The sequence below is a fragment of the Vigna umbellata genome, chromosome 1 (genome assembly GCF_029865625.1).
Source record: "Vigna umbellata cultivar VRB3 chromosome 1, Vumbellata_1.0, whole genome shotgun sequence".
Lineage (NCBI taxonomy): Eukaryota > Viridiplantae > Streptophyta > Magnoliopsida > Fabales > Fabaceae > Vigna > Vigna umbellata.
Genome location: NC_142165.1, coordinates 14,012,906 through 14,029,208, shown reverse-complemented (window position 1 = coordinate 14,029,208; position 16,303 = coordinate 14,012,906). Strand labels below are relative to the sequence as shown.

General features: G+C 34.8%; 3 protein-coding genes across 3 annotated transcripts; 1 reads left to right on the top strand and 2 right to left on the bottom strand.

Moving 5' to 3' along the window:
* Window positions 1-1,743: 1,743 nt before the first annotated feature.
* Window positions 1,744-4,688, bottom strand: LOC124830923 (uncharacterized). The gene is made up of 2 exons (XM_047304791.2): window positions 2,662-4,688; window positions 1,744-2,202 (listed from the first exon to the last, which is right to left on the bottom strand). The coding sequence occupies exons 1-2, from the start codon at window positions 4,447-4,449 to the stop codon at window positions 2,092-2,094; spliced, it is 1,899 nt and encodes a 632-aa protein (XP_047160747.1). The 5' UTR covers window positions 4,450-4,688; the 3' UTR covers window positions 1,744-2,091.
* Window positions 4,689-5,296: 608 nt separating this feature from the next.
* Window positions 5,297-9,627, bottom strand: LOC124830922 (ABC transporter G family member 26-like). Its single transcript, XM_088103951.1, has 9 exons — window positions 9,370-9,627; window positions 8,476-8,765; window positions 8,193-8,348; window positions 7,910-8,093; window positions 7,251-7,529; window positions 6,889-7,173; window positions 6,524-6,808; window positions 5,761-5,868; window positions 5,297-5,675 (listed from the first exon to the last, which is right to left on the bottom strand). The coding sequence occupies exons 1-9, from the start codon at window positions 9,574-9,576 to the stop codon at window positions 5,409-5,411; spliced, it is 2,061 nt and encodes a 686-aa protein (XP_087960077.1). The 5' UTR covers window positions 9,577-9,627; the 3' UTR covers window positions 5,297-5,408.
* Window positions 9,628-11,687: 2,060 nt separating this feature from the next.
* LOC148204728 (nucleotide-sugar uncharacterized transporter 2-like) lies at window positions 11,688-14,693 on the top strand. The gene is made up of 7 exons (XM_088096402.1): window positions 11,688-12,012; window positions 12,588-12,739; window positions 12,877-13,085; window positions 13,168-13,261; window positions 13,399-13,565; window positions 13,961-14,131; window positions 14,264-14,693. Exons 1-7 carry the CDS (start codon window positions 11,937-11,939, stop codon window positions 14,532-14,534), a joined length of 1,140 nt encoding a protein of 379 aa, XP_087952528.1. The 5' UTR covers window positions 11,688-11,936; the 3' UTR covers window positions 14,535-14,693.
* Window positions 14,694-16,303: the final 1,610 nt, after the last annotated feature.

Genomic DNA, 16,303 nt, shown 5'->3' with positions numbered 1-16,303 from the left:
TAATTACAATACCTGCATAGTACTACAAATACACTATTATTTTTTTCATATTTCCGTTTAATAATAGAGATATAATGTACCATCAGTCAATTACATATCAATATTAATAAAAAATTCATCCAAAACATATAAATAGAAGTTTAAAGTAAGGAAATAGGTTACATGCATTTACTGATGCATTAATTGTTAGTGGTAAAACATTAAGCTGACTTCGACATAGGAGTGGTTTTTACATGTATTTTCCGAACCGTATAAAACACTTAGACTTCTTGACAACATTCAAACTTTGGACGACACAACACAATCAGAACCATTGACCCCGACTCTAACCTCGAACAAAAGATATAATTAGTAATCATCAATTATATTGTCAAATCTTGAATTTAACATATTAATCTATTGATCTATTAGTTGAGTTATTTTTTGTTGTCTTGGATTCATGTCTTTATTCGAACCATTGATCAAGGAATAGATCAATTTGTAAGATTGAATGTTGAAAGTCTCATATTAACTACAGATAATATCAATTTATAATATTAAAACCGAACACAAATCGCATTTTATAAATATTTTTTTAAAATTGAGTTTGATATAAAATTCACTTAACATTGAAAAAAATCTAATTTTAGCGCACACAAAAATATTAATATTCTTGTCTAGAGATACATTACATGGCTGATAACAAATGCTATATGATTGTGCATGAATGACATTAACAAGAGGAAGACCTCAAAAACATTGCTGCATAGTCCATTTTTCAGAAGAAGAGATATGAATTCATGTAGTGATAAAAAGAAGCTATGGTTTTGACAAGAAACTTGCTCCCATGTTCAGGAGATAACAAAAGAATTCAGAAATAACTTCAACAAGAAATTTCTGCATAATACATCAAATAAGAGAACAAAAAGGGGTTCAGAATTTTGTTCTCAAAGTAACTCAGATTTTGTGTGTTTCACATCATGTGTGTGAAAGTCAATTGCTACAATGTTCCGTTTGCTATAGTGAATTGTAAACTACTCAAAGAAAAAGCAGTGGTTTGTATTGCAATCTTGGCCATTATACAAAATTTAACCTTTTTATGCATGATTACTTAAAATTATGTGATAGACCGGGTCATTTATAAAAACCATAAAAAGTTTCAATTTTTATTTAAAAATTGAAAGAAACATAAATATAACATTTAAAAATTGTATAGGACAAGGAGATAAATACGAATTCCCCTAAAATTATTCATTAGAGGTACAACAAAGTCAAGTACTGTTTAGTGTCATTTGAGTTAGTGAAACTCTTTTGACTAAAATGTATGAAAACCAACTCTCTTTATATAAGAACAAACTCAGAAATGATTATTCTATATACTTTGTTAACCTGTGCACATATTTTCTCAGCTCCATTGAAAAAAGTAAGACCTTATGGCTGATAGTGACAGTAGACTTTAATTCTCAGTATATCCAAAAATCTCAGAAACTGAAAAGAGGTTGTTAATTAATGTTTAGATCAATATAGAGCTGACACTTGTAATCAAATCTAATAATAGTATTTTTTTTTTATTTGGCTCAATTTTTAAAGCTATGAACATGCAATGAGAGAGCATGTGGATTCAGAATCAGTAACACATTCTGCCTCCATTTTTTTTTCTGTTCTTCAAAACCCACTTCAGTAGAGTGAGTTTTCTCTTTGGAGGAAAAATAACAGTAACCAAAAGCCATCACAATGGCTAAATCAAAAGAAAATTGCAGAAAATTTGTACAGAAGAAACTTCTGTGGTTTTTTTTTCTTCTTTATTTCACATTTCTCCTTGGTATAAAGAATCTGAAAAATTCTTTCAGAGATATAACACAGGACTATTACAACCATTGAGCACTGTCACCAAGTGAAAATCTTTGACCCCTAAATGGAGGAAAAAAGAGAGGAAAACAAAGTCCTATCTGTTCAATTACAATAATGAAATGATATAGATAAAAGAATAATTACAAACAAATGACGAGCTTAGACACAAGCTCCACTGCTAGAATGGCATAGAACAACAAACAATGTACTAGCAGCCATCTCCAACTGCAAATATATACAGTCACAGACACAAATATATTCCTAATTTTCCTTCTGCTTCACCTTGTCATCACGCTCCCCCAAGACAAATTCAGCATATAAATCCTTCAGAGCAATCATGACTGTAGTTATTAATGGCCCCATAATAGCCCCCTGCAGACCAACAAATTCCTTCAGCAATGCTATGGAATACAGTAGAAGTTGAAGCAGACACAGGATACTACACATATTCATTGAATCCCACATGTTCACACACACAATTTACAAAGGAAGACTGCAACATCAAATCAAGGTATGCAGGTAAACCAGTCTAAATTTTAGAACAAGCATAGGTTGGAACTTCATGTAATCACTTAATCTGAACAATGAAAATGCATGTGAGATTATTAGTTCAAAACATATTTAGTCTATGAACTATAGGGTAAAGTGTTTATATATACTGTCATTCTACCACTATTGTCATTGCCATTTATGATAAGTTTAGCCACTTTTATCATCACTATCTTAACAGAAGTATTATTATGATTTCTGATTGATTACATGAACAATGCAGAGAAACTATACCGTATAGAAAGAGATTAGAAAATCAAACGATGGAGAGTAAACATTTACCTCTACAGCAGATGGAAACAAAGCAATTCCCCCAATGATGCTCATTCCAGTAAGATAAACACTTTGTCCGGGCACATCTTCCAGAATCTCAGTTGCCCCATAATCCATGAGGAAAAGGTGAGCAACAGACAAGAAAATGGCCACTATGTATCTTCCTTCTAGCACCAGCTGTAGTGCTGCTGGAATTGTTGCAAGCCAAGACGGTAATATCGGAATCAAAGGGCTAATAAAGGCAAGCACAGTTGACATATACAAGAAATGTATTCTGTATAGCCTAAACAAAAGCCAAGTCAGGCATCCTTGGAAGAATGCAATCTCAGGAGTGGCCAAAAGGACTCCTGAAATTGCCCTATTCAACACTTCAACGCATCTTACCTTAGCCGAGTTTGAAATTGGAAACATGTGCATCATTTGTTCTGTTACCCCACCCGACTCTGATGTTATGAGGTAATACAAAACCCAGAAAAAAACCATCGTCTGAGACACAAAATTGAATACCTCCGCAGCACCAGAGACTATGGAATTCAAAATGGAAAGCACAAACTTTGCACCGCTTCCAAGCACACTTGTACCACTAGCCAAAACACGTTGACCAACATCCATCCCTTTAACTGCATACCCTTTTGCCCTCTCAACCAAATCTTCCCTAGTGATTATAAGCTCTCGGAAAAGGGTATTGACTTCTGCATAAATTCCCCCCCACTCCCTTTTCCTAACCATACCCTTCAAATTCAAGATCCTTTCCGCGAGCGGTGAAACCACCACTAATGAATCCATTGAAGACTGAGAAGAGTTAGCACTAGCAGGAGCAGTTATCACAAACTGCTTAACAACAGTCACAAATTCAGTCATATTGTACTGCGCTGCCAATCCATCAATCTGATCAGAAACCGTCTCATAAAACTGAGTAGAGTACTTATCCACCATTCCAGCAATATCATTGTCCTCAATCCACTTCTTCACACCGATTCTCTCAGCATAGTTGTTCTCTTCCACTCGCAATTTCAGCGAAATCACTGCCTCCTTCCCTTCACCGCCAATCTTATAAGAGAAGAAAATCACCCCTGTCAAGAACCCGACAATCATGCCGACAATCAACCCAACAGCCACCACGGTTTTCAACCTCCTCAATATCACTCTGGTGAAAGACGCACCAAAGGGAGAGAAACTGAAAGCCACATTCTTGGAACTGAAAACGAAGCCTAATCCGAGAAGTGACAACGACCCAACAGCACCGAGCCTCTCATAAGCAAAAACAAAGACCCCAAAAGAAAAGAGCAGACGAAGCAAAGTGGAAAACGCACTAAGCTTCTTTGACTCCTCGTTCTGGGGCTTTGGTTTCCGGAGAAGGATTGTGAGAGAAGTTTGGCGAATCTCAGCGAGGCTTGTAAGGAAGAGCGAGAAAACGGTGAGCGGAAGAGCGAGGAGAGTGTGGAGGAGGCCTAGTTTGAGAGGGTGAGACCAAAAGGAAACGATGGCTTGGTGAATGAGTCTGAGAGGAATGGAGCATAGGATGGCCCATTGAAGGGGTTTGAGGTACTGTTGCAGGAGTTTGTAGAGAGAGAAGAGGATGAGAATGGCGAAGGCGAGGCCGGCGTGGGCCATGGCTATGTAAAGGGCGAGTCGCGCCTGAGAGTCGCCTGAGGGGTTGACTTTTTGGTCCTCATTCGGCGGCGGCGGCGGCGCAGGATCCGAGGAGGGCTTTCGAAGGGAAGCGGATCGGAACATGTCGTACCACGGCGGGGTGGCCGTGGCAGAGTTAGGATCAGAATAAGGGACAAGGTCCATCAAGAGAGCGCGACAGAACAAAAACACAAATGCAAATCAATAGACAGATATAGTTTGTGAAAATTAACGAATGAATGAATAAATATGTGTTGTCTTGTGTCTGCTTTCAATGGCTAAGAAAAGAAAGATAGATACATGGTTTGATTTTCTAAGGTTGTTTTTTGTGGTAAAAATGGTAAAGACTGCAGCTTTTTAAACTGACAAAGGAAGCAGAGTGAAGTGAAAAGTTTGCAAAAAGGAATTGCTACTTGGCTTCATGTGACTGTCTCTTTTGTTGTGTTGTTCCCCTTTTCCACAAGTCATTCCAATCTTTATGCTTCATCATAACTATATCATTAGCATTAATTAAGTAATCATAAATACTTTCATTTGAGATTAAATTAATGAATATAATTTATCAACAAGTGATCGGTTAACTCAGTATTTTTTTAAGTCAAAATTTAAGTTTAAGTCTCTTAGATAAAGTGTTTATCTCATAAGATTTTTGTAATAGAATTCCTTCCGGTATCAGATTGAAACTGCCTGAAAATTAACACCTTGATACTAAGAATTCCGTCGTAGAAAACTTCATATGATTAAAGACTCAATTTTGAATTAAGTTTAATGATCATCCTATCCCCAACAACGTCCATAAATGTAAGATACCAACATAATAAAAGTACACGAAAGCAAAATATAGTCAGATTCGTTTGATTCAAGTTTTTTACTCCAAACACAATCTAACTCAATCCAAGCACCCTGGTAGAGAAGAAGTGATGAAACATTATATTCAATGAGAGAAGAACCAACCATATTATTTTCAGTTGAAGATCAAAGTAAGTAATACATAACTGAGTTGTGAAATTAGTTGGTAATTTTGTAGAGCATGAATACAGTGTTTATCATTGTTTTTCTTGGACTGTTTTGTGAAACGTAGATGCTTAGGAAGAAGAGAGAAGAGAAGTTGATTTGATGAAAGACTAATTTCGAACTTCAATTCGTCTGCGGAGACAGAAGTAGGCCAAGACACGGAAGCACAGAGCCATGGCTACCATAATCCATGCTTCAGTTAAGCCTCCATTCAAGTTTACTGTGTCAAATGATGGAGAACTCTGCAGTGTTCTGCACCCTCTCTCGCTTTCACACTCATATAGTTGTTCTCCTGAATACTGCACTTTCAGAAGAAGTCTGAAGCCATAGTACACGAACGATAAATACTTCAACCACTGCATCACCTTCGGTACGTGCTGCATGCAACAAAATCAACCATTTTGTGTTACAAGGTATTTGAATGCAAAAGTTATTATACTGCAATTCTTACCAAAATCATACCTGGACATAGTAGCCACCGGTGAGAAGGAACAACATTAGTATCAAAGAAGCAACTATCCCTGCTCTTTGAATGCTCATAACTGCAGCTCCAAATAGTTCTCCTGCTCCCTGTTAAGATTGTTGTATTCATCAAAGCTCCAAACATATGATGTTCCATTTACATATAATGTCTCAACATGGGTTTTTCTTTTTTACATATCCTAAGCAAATTTGCCCATACATTACGAAAGTGCGCAAGTCAAAAAAATATTATTGGTAAATCGTGTGAATTCATCACAACTTAAAAAACAAAGTCGTGAGAATCCCAAACAACTTCTTAAAAAAATGAAATCATCAAGAGTAGAAATGACGACTTCATTTTCTCATAAATTAATATTAACATCATGATTCCTTATGACTTCATTTTCTTATGAATAAGTTGTGTAAAGATCTTATTGAAAGGATTGTTAGAATATAAACAAAGTTCTACACGAGATAAAACAAGAGGTGAACACGAGTTTTTATACATGTAAAAAACTTTCTTTGTAAGAGATACTTTGAAGTGGTACCAAAAGCAAATTCGTGAGGGTTTGGCCCAGAATGGACGATATTTTACTATTGTAGAGATCTATGTGTATTGTCTCTTCCTACAATTGGTATCAGAGTTGATAGTTCATCCACACAACTTATCTCATGAGTAATATTTCTTTTTTATTTGTCCATTTTCATAATATTTACACAAAGTTGTTCCATATATGTAAACAAAACCCTCAATATGGCTTACTTGACTTGTTATAGCTATTAGCAGCACCGCGAACAAAGTCAGGAAGAAGCAAGCAACAGTCCTCTTAAACCCAGCCATGAAGTACAAGATAAGCATGAAGAAAGTAGGGTAAAAAACATGCGCCACCATATCACACAGAGTGCTGCTTACGTAGTATACACTCAGTCTATACATATCTGCTTTCCTTTCTTTCACCAAATAGACCTTTTCAAATGGAAAGACATAGACTGCTCCAAAAATGCATGAAGATGTCCAGAATATACAGATATAGAACATTAATCCAACCTGCACAAAGATAGTGGTTCGTTCTAATGTTAATGTCCCAGCCTTGTAAAATGTGAAAACAAAATCATCGAAAAAACTACCTGATCTCTAACTTGAGCCTCTGTAGTGGTTGAGGATTTCCACCAAAGTAGCCCCAACAAAAGAGCAATGCCAAGTGCTTGAACTAATCTTAATTTATCAAAATAGTCCTTGCATCTTGCTCTGAATGTTCTCTTGTAAAGAATGAAGAATTGGTCCAACCAACTCACTGTCCAGTCCTTTTTAACCTGAATGGCAAGCTGAAGATGTTCTGGTGTGTTTGCTGCTCCATGATTCTCATCTTTTTCTTTTGGTTCCAGTGTTTCCTTATACTTCAGTTGTAGATACTAAGAATAACGGAACGATTATTAAGTGGTATAATGAGATTGAACATGCATAAAAGATATATAATGCAGAGTCTTACTTTAATAACAGATTTTGAGCGGTCGGCAGATTCTTGATCTTTGAAAGTATCTTGAGGAAAGCTTATGTTATTCACTTGTCCAGTTGCCAAGTCAAGCATGAATTCTGCAGGATTCATTGGTATTTCCGGGGTGAAACTCAACGATGAAAAGTACTGCATTGTGTCCTTGGCCTTCCCATAGTAAATGGGGTATCCTTCTGATATAAGAAGAAGTTTGTCAAACATGTGAAAGATTCTGCTGGATGGCTGGTGAATTGTTGTGATTATGGTCCTTCCACCCTAAATCAGAAGTGTTTTCAGCATATATTCCAAATTGTGAATCTAGACTTGAAACATGTTATCAAAATGATGGTTTTTTTACATATATGTGGAAATTTACCCAGAAAATTATGAAAATGGACAAGTCATAAAATAACTATCATGTATGGACGAATTTACGACGACTTCAAAAACAAAATTGTGAGAACTTTAAAGTTGTCATGACTTATGACTTCTGGAGTCCTCACGATTTTGTTTTTGAAGTCATCATAAATTTACACAACTTAATCTATGATTAGTAATTATTTTTTGACTTATCTATTTTTGTAATTTTTGAACAAATTTGACCCAAATACTTAAAAAAAAGACTCAAAATGACACTTAAATATAAGTACTGATACCTTGGCAAGTCCCTGAAGAGTGAGAAGGAGTCTATTTGCTGCTGTGGAATCAAGGCCTGAAGTTGGTTCATCAAGTAGAAGCAGTGAAGGATCAACAAGGATTTCATAGCCTATGCTGGTTCGCTTCCTTTCTCCTCCAGATATGCTTTTGAGATATCCTCCACCTATTTTTGTGTGGCGACATCTATGGTTACACAAGAGATTATTCAGGCAAACAGTTTCATTTCTTTCTTTTGGAGGAACTTGTAGCTAATTTAAGCATTCAGTAATATTCTAGACACACCTTTCAAGGCCTAGCTCCTTGATAGTGGTCTCCACTCTTGCATATTTTTGTTGCTCGCTCATATTGCCCGGTAACCTTAAGAATGCAGAGAAGATCAATGTTTCCTCTACTGTAAGTTGTGGGAAAAGCACATCCTCTTGTGTAACAAAGCCAATCCTATTACACAGAAAATAAAAACAAACACAAGAGTCAACATTAGCGTATAGTCTGATAGCCATCATGTTCTGTTAAATATCAAAGCTCAAGTCATGCATGGATTCTGATTCCTATGAAGTTTTCTAACCTTCTCTTGACAGCTGCATTAAATCGAACGTCATTGTAAGTTATCTTTCCCTTTACGTTTTCAACTAATCTTCCCCCTACAACTCTCAACAAGGTTGTCTTTCCACTCCCAGAAGGACCCATCAAAGCAAGAATTTCACCAGGGCCAATGCTTCCTGTCATACCCTTCAAAATTTTCTTGTATTTATCTTCTCCCAGGTTGTGTTGTATGGCAACTTTTGACATCACTGACTTCACAGGATTAGTGGAAGCCGCTTGGCTAGCTCTCACCTTATACTCTACATCCTCAAACTGCACAATATTGAGAATCTTTAAGGCAAATGACAACAATCATAACTACACAATCAGGAACAAAACACTGTTGATGATAATACTATGACAGACTGAAATCAGTTTTCAATAAAAGTGGAAAATCATCAAGACCCTCGAAGTGCATTGCATGACGAACTACGATTCTGATAAAAAGAAAAACTTTGCCCTAACGCAAAAGAATAAATTATCATATGATCTGGGTCAGTTCCTGCCAATTTTCACTTGAGACATACGCAGCAGTGTGTAGCTGAGTTTCATTAACTCTTTTTCATAAATTGAAAAGCTAGTTTACATGTCACTGAAATTGACCAAAATTATGTGACATTAATCCACACCCAGATAAGAATTTCACACCAGTTTTAATCTAAAATCTCATGTTATTAGGTTTATGTGTCTTTCATTTTATATGATGTATAACGTTGTTATCTCTGTCTGATATGAAACTTAGACTCACGTTTGAATTACTTTCAACAAAATTGACCAAAATTTTGTGTACATAGTTTCTAACCATGCAATAATTTCTAGTGATGTAGGAGGAAAGAAAATCCTGATTAAGTTGCAGAGTTTGACTAATTTTCTCTACCTTGAGATAAATGGGGAGGGGGGGATCTTGGTTGAAATTGGAATCCTCAATTTTTATGTCAATATCAGTGTACATATTGGGAAGGTATGCCTGAGACATGAACTCCATGCTGTGACCAAAGCCATTGCTCCCTGCAAATTGCAGGGAGCCCAGAGACGGGGGTGACGTTGACATATCCTCAATCTCATCTTCTCTTTCATTCTCCATGATCTTGGAAGCTAATGAGAACTCGTTGAAGTCAAGGATTCTAATAACACAGTTTAGATACCGTGAGTCAACTGCATCAGACCAAGAGCTTGCCTATATATCATGCATGGAGGCAGAATTTTGGTTGGTGGGCCACGTACTTTTCATGGCAGTTTCTTGGTCCATGAAAGGTATGAATGTTGTTCTCCCATATCCTTTGAATTCAACCATTGTGATTTGTCATAAGAACATGTCAAGAACATGAATAAATTGGCTTAGTAAGAAACTGAACCTTTGTGAAATACACTTCTGCATGTCTTCAATCTCATGTTTATTAGATTGATGTGACTCGGTTCATTTGAAAAGAATAAGGAATACTTCTTTTACAATGAAAACACGACGAAATTACAAAACAGCCATGTCCATTATGCAGATTCACTTCTCTTTTTCAAGTATTTGGTGCTGCATACATTTTACTCACAAAACATGTTATATCTATTTGATGATTCTTTTAGTGCTGTGGGATCATCGAACAGGATAACAGGTATAACTTTTTACTCACAAAACTTGATTTCAGCTCAATCTATTGTTTTTTTTTAGTTATGTTCATTGTTGAATACGTTTGGTGTAGTGATTTGTGATCATTTTGTCTGATAAACATTGATACAAACATGTTTAATATTTAATATTTGTAAACATTATAAGTTTGATTTTGTCAGGTCTTACCCATTACTTCAAGGCAAGAGTTAAGGAATTAAAAATGATTTTTTTTTTCATTAAAAATATAAAAGAGGTTTTTGGTCTCGTAATTTCAAGAAAAATCTTTACTATAGCTATCAATAGTTAATAAAAGTGTTTTAAATTTTAGATAATATTAACTTTAATGCACTGTTGAGAGAATTAACAGAAAGATTAAGAGATAACAGTATTTCATCTAATGGTGTCAATTGAATCTTCCATATATATTATAAATTTTCAATTTTAATTCTTTTCTTATATTGTGGTGACATTAATGTATTACATATTTGGAAATTAGAATATTGTACCATTATATCGCACACTTATTTATCAATCAAAATTACAATATTAAATCAAATATTCTTACTAAATTATGCTCTTTATCCTAGTCTATAATTTTTCTAATTAAATCATGAAAGTTAAATAAATTTAACTAATATTTTAACAAGAGAAAATTAAATATGTTTTGTTTTTACGCTTGAGTTTAGATACAGCATGTAAATTTATTTTTTACAATATATTTCTTAAATTTAATCCTGAGCCCCTAGTTTAAATTGCAAGTTATAAAAACTTATTCAATAATCTCAAAACACCATCCTTTTTTATCTTTATCCATAATTTCTCAAGGGATTGTCCCTTTTATTTTATCTTTCCTATCTTTATTCTCAAATTAATTTATCAATAAATTGTAAAAAAAAAACATATACAAATAACTAAAAATAATCTTGTACAGCAACATAAATTATTTAACACAGATACAAAATATAATTTATACACTCACAAAATCTAACTCTCGTAAGTTTAAACTATAACACAATATTTACACAATAAAATAGAATTGCAGAAAAGAAAAAGGGGTTTTCCTTGAAGAATGTACAAGGTAGAATAGGTGCAGTTTGTGATGGAAAGGAGAAAAGAAAGCTTGGATGACTTTATCCGTTAATGGCACCAACCAGTTGGTGAAACATCAGAAAAGCAAAATGTGGATTTGTGCTGAGTAAGATGAAACTTCTGCATCAAGTTTAGCAGAAAAGAAGATTTTTTGTGTTGTTGAAGGCATGAAATTAGCGAAAGATACCTAAAAACAATAAAAGAGTGCATGACGGTGGTTGCAACAAGTGTCTTGACTATGTCATAATGATATATATAACAATATTTGATCTCATGATGTCACATTAACTTCCCCGTAAATCAACAGTTACATCAATTCCTAGTATACGAGGTAGACAGGTGTTGCTACTACCCTCACCTACACTTTCTTCTAGGTTCGTATGATGAACACGTGTTGCCATTTTGTTGGCACTCTCATGAATTATTATAATTATTATTATTATGATTATTCACTTGGAACAGAAAGTAAATTCCTTTCACTTTTCTTTTGTCTTTTTCTTTTTCCTTCATGCAGTTCATTTTTCATTTCAGAAACCCCTCCTTCAACCATGTAAATTTTCTGTCTTTTGCATTTTAAGCAACCTGGCCTATTAGTTCGTATCTGTATCATCACCCTTTTCTCTCTGCCTTTCTGTTTTGGCTTCTCCATGTAATTGGTATAGATATAATGATAGAAATTCATGTGTTTTTCAAAGGGTGCCTTGCATTTTCATGGCATGTGTGATCCAAATCCATGAATAGGCCACTTAGTAATGGAGCTTTTGGGTTCACTGTGGAGAGGAGGACGAAGGTTTATTAAAAGGAAAGACAGTGATGCTGGTGATACAGGTCTTTTCTGAATTTCTTAGCTCATCTCATTGCATCTTATGCATCTAAATTTTACAATGATGTTATATCAGACTTTCGCTTTTACCTATGTTTGTTCATGTATGGTTGTTTTTTATGTAATGAATAGATCTCAACTATGTTAATGTCCTTTTTGTGTGAAATAATATTTTATCGCATAAAAAGCATTGGATACTCCGGTTTTGGCGGTCGTAGATTATAAGTTTGTTACGTTACTTTTATTTTCTGTTCTTTTTCCGCAGTTTATGTTATGCTCTATTATGATTGCATCTCAAGGTCTTTCTGATCATGGAAATTTTCTCACACCAATTGCATTTTGGATTGAACTGATACTGCTCTGTTTGTTTTTCTGCAACTTTGATTGGTCGTCCTTTAAAACCACTACGTAAATTGTTTGGACCTGTATTTGGAAAATAGGGAATGAGAGCATGAAATGAATAATGTGAAAGGAAGATATATGATTAGTATCTAACATTCATCTTGGTTTTCTTGCTTTTTCTTTAACATCATCTTCCCTTCTGCTCCATTCTTGTTTCTCTGTTGAATCAAACTATCAGGTAAAGCACTGGAAGAACTCAGAGCTTCACTCTACAATGAGATCCGAACCTCAGAAGGAGCAAAGCGACAACAGCAAAAATATTGTGGACCAGTAGTGGCACTGTCCTTCAACTTTATGGTTGCTGTCGGAATTATCATGGCAAACAAATTGGTCAGCACAATTTGCATCTTTTCTTTTGCTTGAATTTTATAATGTGATGGCCTGAATTGGTATCTGGTACCTCTCAAGAAGTTCAGCCTATTGATCAAGCACCCTTACACTTGAATTTTATGTAATTATGTTAACAGGTGATGGGTAAAGTTGGCTTCAACTTCCCAATTTTTCTCACATTTGTACACTACATCACTGCATGGCTTCTGCTTGCCATTTTCAAGACACTCTCAGTGCTTCCTGTGTCTCCTCCATCCAAAACAACTCCATTCTCTTCTTTATTTGCACTTGGTGCTGTCATGGCCTTTGCCTCTGGCCTTGCAAACACTAGCCTCCAGTATAACAGGTTCTTGCTCTTGCTTTAGTTAGCATCTTCGTATTAAAATATTCAGAGTTTTACTGTGTGCTGACAATCCAGCTTTTTCCAGTGTTGGTTTCTACCAAATGGCTAAGATTGCTGTCACCCCTACAATTGTTCTTGCGGAGTTCATTCTTTTTAGAAAAACCATTTCTTTTACAAAGGTGAAGAATCTCACACACACACACACCCTTCCCTTCTTTTGTTCTGTTTTGTAAAGCATTTAATACATCTGAAAAAGGACTATTCCACCCCCTTTCCTGGTTTCTGATGCACTAATCATGTCATTGGAATGATGCAGGTTTTGGCTTTGGCTGTCGTGTCAGCAGGTGTAGCAGTTGCAACTGTTACAGATTTAGAGTTCAATTTATTTGGTGCTCTAATTGCAATTGCATGGATAATCCCAAGTGCCATAAACAAAATTTTGTGGTCTACTTTACAACAGCAGGGCAACTGGACAGCTCTGGCGTAAGTAGTAGTTGTTAGGGGGCATTTGGAGGAGTTTATTCACAACATATTTCACTTCATAAGTATTTTTGTTAGCGATTGAGAGAGTTTATGCAAATAGCTTATGACAAACACTTATTTAAGTGTATGAAGAAACTTATGATTAGATCATGATTGTAAAAACTGATAACAATTTAATCATATTTTTTTAACAACTTGTACATTAGTATTTGTACTTACTTCAATAGGCCTTACCATCCAATTTCTCCTAGTCAAAAGTATGTTTAGATAAGCTCAAGCTAGACATTATTATGAATTTTGAAATCTCAGTTATACTCATACCTCAAAGTTCATCGATCATTTACCAATAGGTAAAAATATGTCAATTCCCCAACTTGAAACTTCTGTCATTGTAGGTTGATGTGGAAGACAACCCCAGTCACAATTTTCTTCCTTGGGGCATTGATGCCCTGGATAGATCCACCAGGAGTCCTATCCTTCAAGTGGGATGTGAACAATTCAACTGCTGTTTTAGTATCTGCTCTCCTTGGTTTTCTCTTGCAATGGTCAGGGGCATTAGCATTGGGGTGAGACTGAATTTCCCTTCCAACACCTTTTTTTGGCACAACATAGTGTTGTTCCTTTTAGTATAGTTGCTCCTTGGTGGATCATGGATAAGATTAGTTTGCTAACATGACATTCTGAACCAATCATTGCAGGGCCACTTCTGCCACAACTCATGTTGTTTTAGGACAGTTTAAGACCTGTGTGATTGTGTTGGGAGGGTTCATATTATTCAAGTCAGATCCTGGGGTTGTGAGCATTGGTGGTGCTGTTGTTGCTCTCTCTGGGATGTCAGTCTACACATCATTGAATTTGCAAGGGTCTCAGGAAAATATGCAACAAAGTTTGCCTTCACCGAAGCCAAAATCAACAGGTGATGACAGCACAGATTTGAATGTAAATACTAACGGCAGCACCATTGTCTGAGCCATATAACCAAACACATCACAGACAGACTCATTTCATGGCCCCTTCTTTTTAGCAATTCTAATTGTGCAGACAGAGCATTTGTATAGACAGATCAGTCACAGTAATTTAATTACTGCAAAATTTGATGACATTTTTTAAGGGTAGTTTTTTCTCTAAGTTCCATCAGTCTCTTATATTTAAGGACAAAAACATGATTTTTCTTTATCCTACCACAGTTTCTCCTGACCCACTGAGCTAAGAAATCAAGAAATATGATGAGTACTCCATATAAGGAAAAAACTATAACATGATATTCAAGGGCTTTAGCTTTAGCAAAGATCTTATACAAGTTCGTTGACCACCACACATTCTGAGATGAAGTTTCAAGAACACTGATTATATTACTTATTACTCAACTCAATAGATGACATGTTGAAAGTTACAGAAAGAGGAAAAAAAACACGATATTGCAGATGGAAGCCAAAAAAAGAGAGAGAAATTTGTACTATTAGTTAAAATTTAGCCATTGTACTTTAGTTCTTTCAGAACACCGCTTGAACGATTTCAGTTCAACCTCACATTCATCATTTAGTGAATTTTTCTCCACCATAGCACATTTTATTAAGGAAGTTCAAAATTCGATAATTAAACTACTGTGACTGATATGTTATTTGGGAAAAATAACAGAGTTTAGAATTTGATTTCGTAAAAAACGATTTCCAAATATAAATAATAAACAATACTCTTTTGTGTAAATAAAGAAAACAGTTTGTACTATTGCAGTAAAAAGAACAATGTTATGTTGTGAAAAAATCTCATTTGGTATATACAAACAAATACTAATTTCGAAGATTGAGCTCATTAAGGAAATGAATTTTTTTACTAAAATATTCCTACATTCAATTTTATTTCACTTTTTTGTAACTATCGCACATTTAAACTGATGATTATTATATTCTTTTTATAAGCACGTTTAAACAAATACTAATTTCTATTTATTTGATATTTGTCAAGATGATATCAATTATTTGTTTATTAATTATAATAGTTTGTCTCTTCTGATCTTTGAATAACTTAAACATATTTGTCGAGAGAAAAGAAGGTAAAATAAAAAGTTATGCAACTATATCGTTAAAATCAAGATAATTTATTCTAGTTCTTGCAGAAACAATCTTTAATAATTGTTCAGCAACGTTGTCTCTCACCTATTTAGTTTATGACAAACAATGAAAGAATTTGTATTTGTGGGATTATTTATTTAGGATGATGTTGAAATAAAATTACAACGATACAAGTAAATAACAGTCAATTTAAAAAATTAAACGACACAATAAAATGGAGCAAAAAGTTCTCACTACCATAATTAAATTCTGACTTTCAAATAACATTCTAAAAATCTCTATAATCATGTAACCTAGTGTATATTTGATATTAATTTCATTATACGATAATATATGCAGAGCCTTTAATAACACTTTAAACTTTCCACATTATAAGAAATCGGGACAATTGTGGAATCCGTCAACTTGGAAGAGTAAAGGGAAGATGGGATGTTTGTTCTACTTTTTTTTTCCTTGTACGTTTCTTTTCTCATTAAAAGTCTTAGTTTTGCACATATAGTTAATACAAATGCCAAAATAACAATTCAGTAAATAGTCTAAAATCAAGGTGATACAAAATTGTACAAACTAAATATCCGAAACCAAAATCACCTTAAGCAATACTACGGAAACCAAAAAAATTAATTCGAATCACGCTGGTTAGAAAACAGAATTCAAGATTTCGGA

Coding starts and splice junctions, on each gene's coding strand:
- LOC124830923 (XM_047304791.2), bottom strand. CDS start 4,449: ATGGACCTTGTCCCTTATTCTGATCCTAACTCTGCCACGGCCACCCCG. Junction 2,203..2,661: donor TGTTTCCATCTGCTGTAGAG/GTAAATGTTTAC, acceptor GTTGGTCTGCAG/GGGGCTATTATGGGGCCATT.
- LOC124830922 (XM_088103951.1), bottom strand. CDS start 9,576: ATGGAGAATGAAAGAGAAGATGAGATTGAGGATATGTCAACGTCACCC. Junction 8,094..8,192: donor AAGGAGCTAGGCCTTGAAAG/GTGTGTCTAGAA, acceptor GTGTAACCATAG/ATGTCGCCACACAAAAATAG. Junction 7,174..7,250: donor GCTCAAAATCTGTTATTAAA/GTAAGACTCTGC, acceptor CGTTATTCTTAG/TATCTACAACTGAAGTATAA.
- LOC148204728 (XM_088096402.1), top strand. CDS start 11,937: ATGGAGCTTTTGGGTTCACTGTGGAGAGGAGGACGAAGGTTTATTAAA. Junction 13,086..13,167: donor ACTAGCCTCCAGTATAACAG/GTTCTTGCTCTT, acceptor AGCTTTTTCCAG/TGTTGGTTTCTACCAAATGG. Junction 14,132..14,263: donor TCAGGGGCATTAGCATTGGG/GTGAGACTGAAT, acceptor CAATCATTGCAG/GGCCACTTCTGCCACAACTC.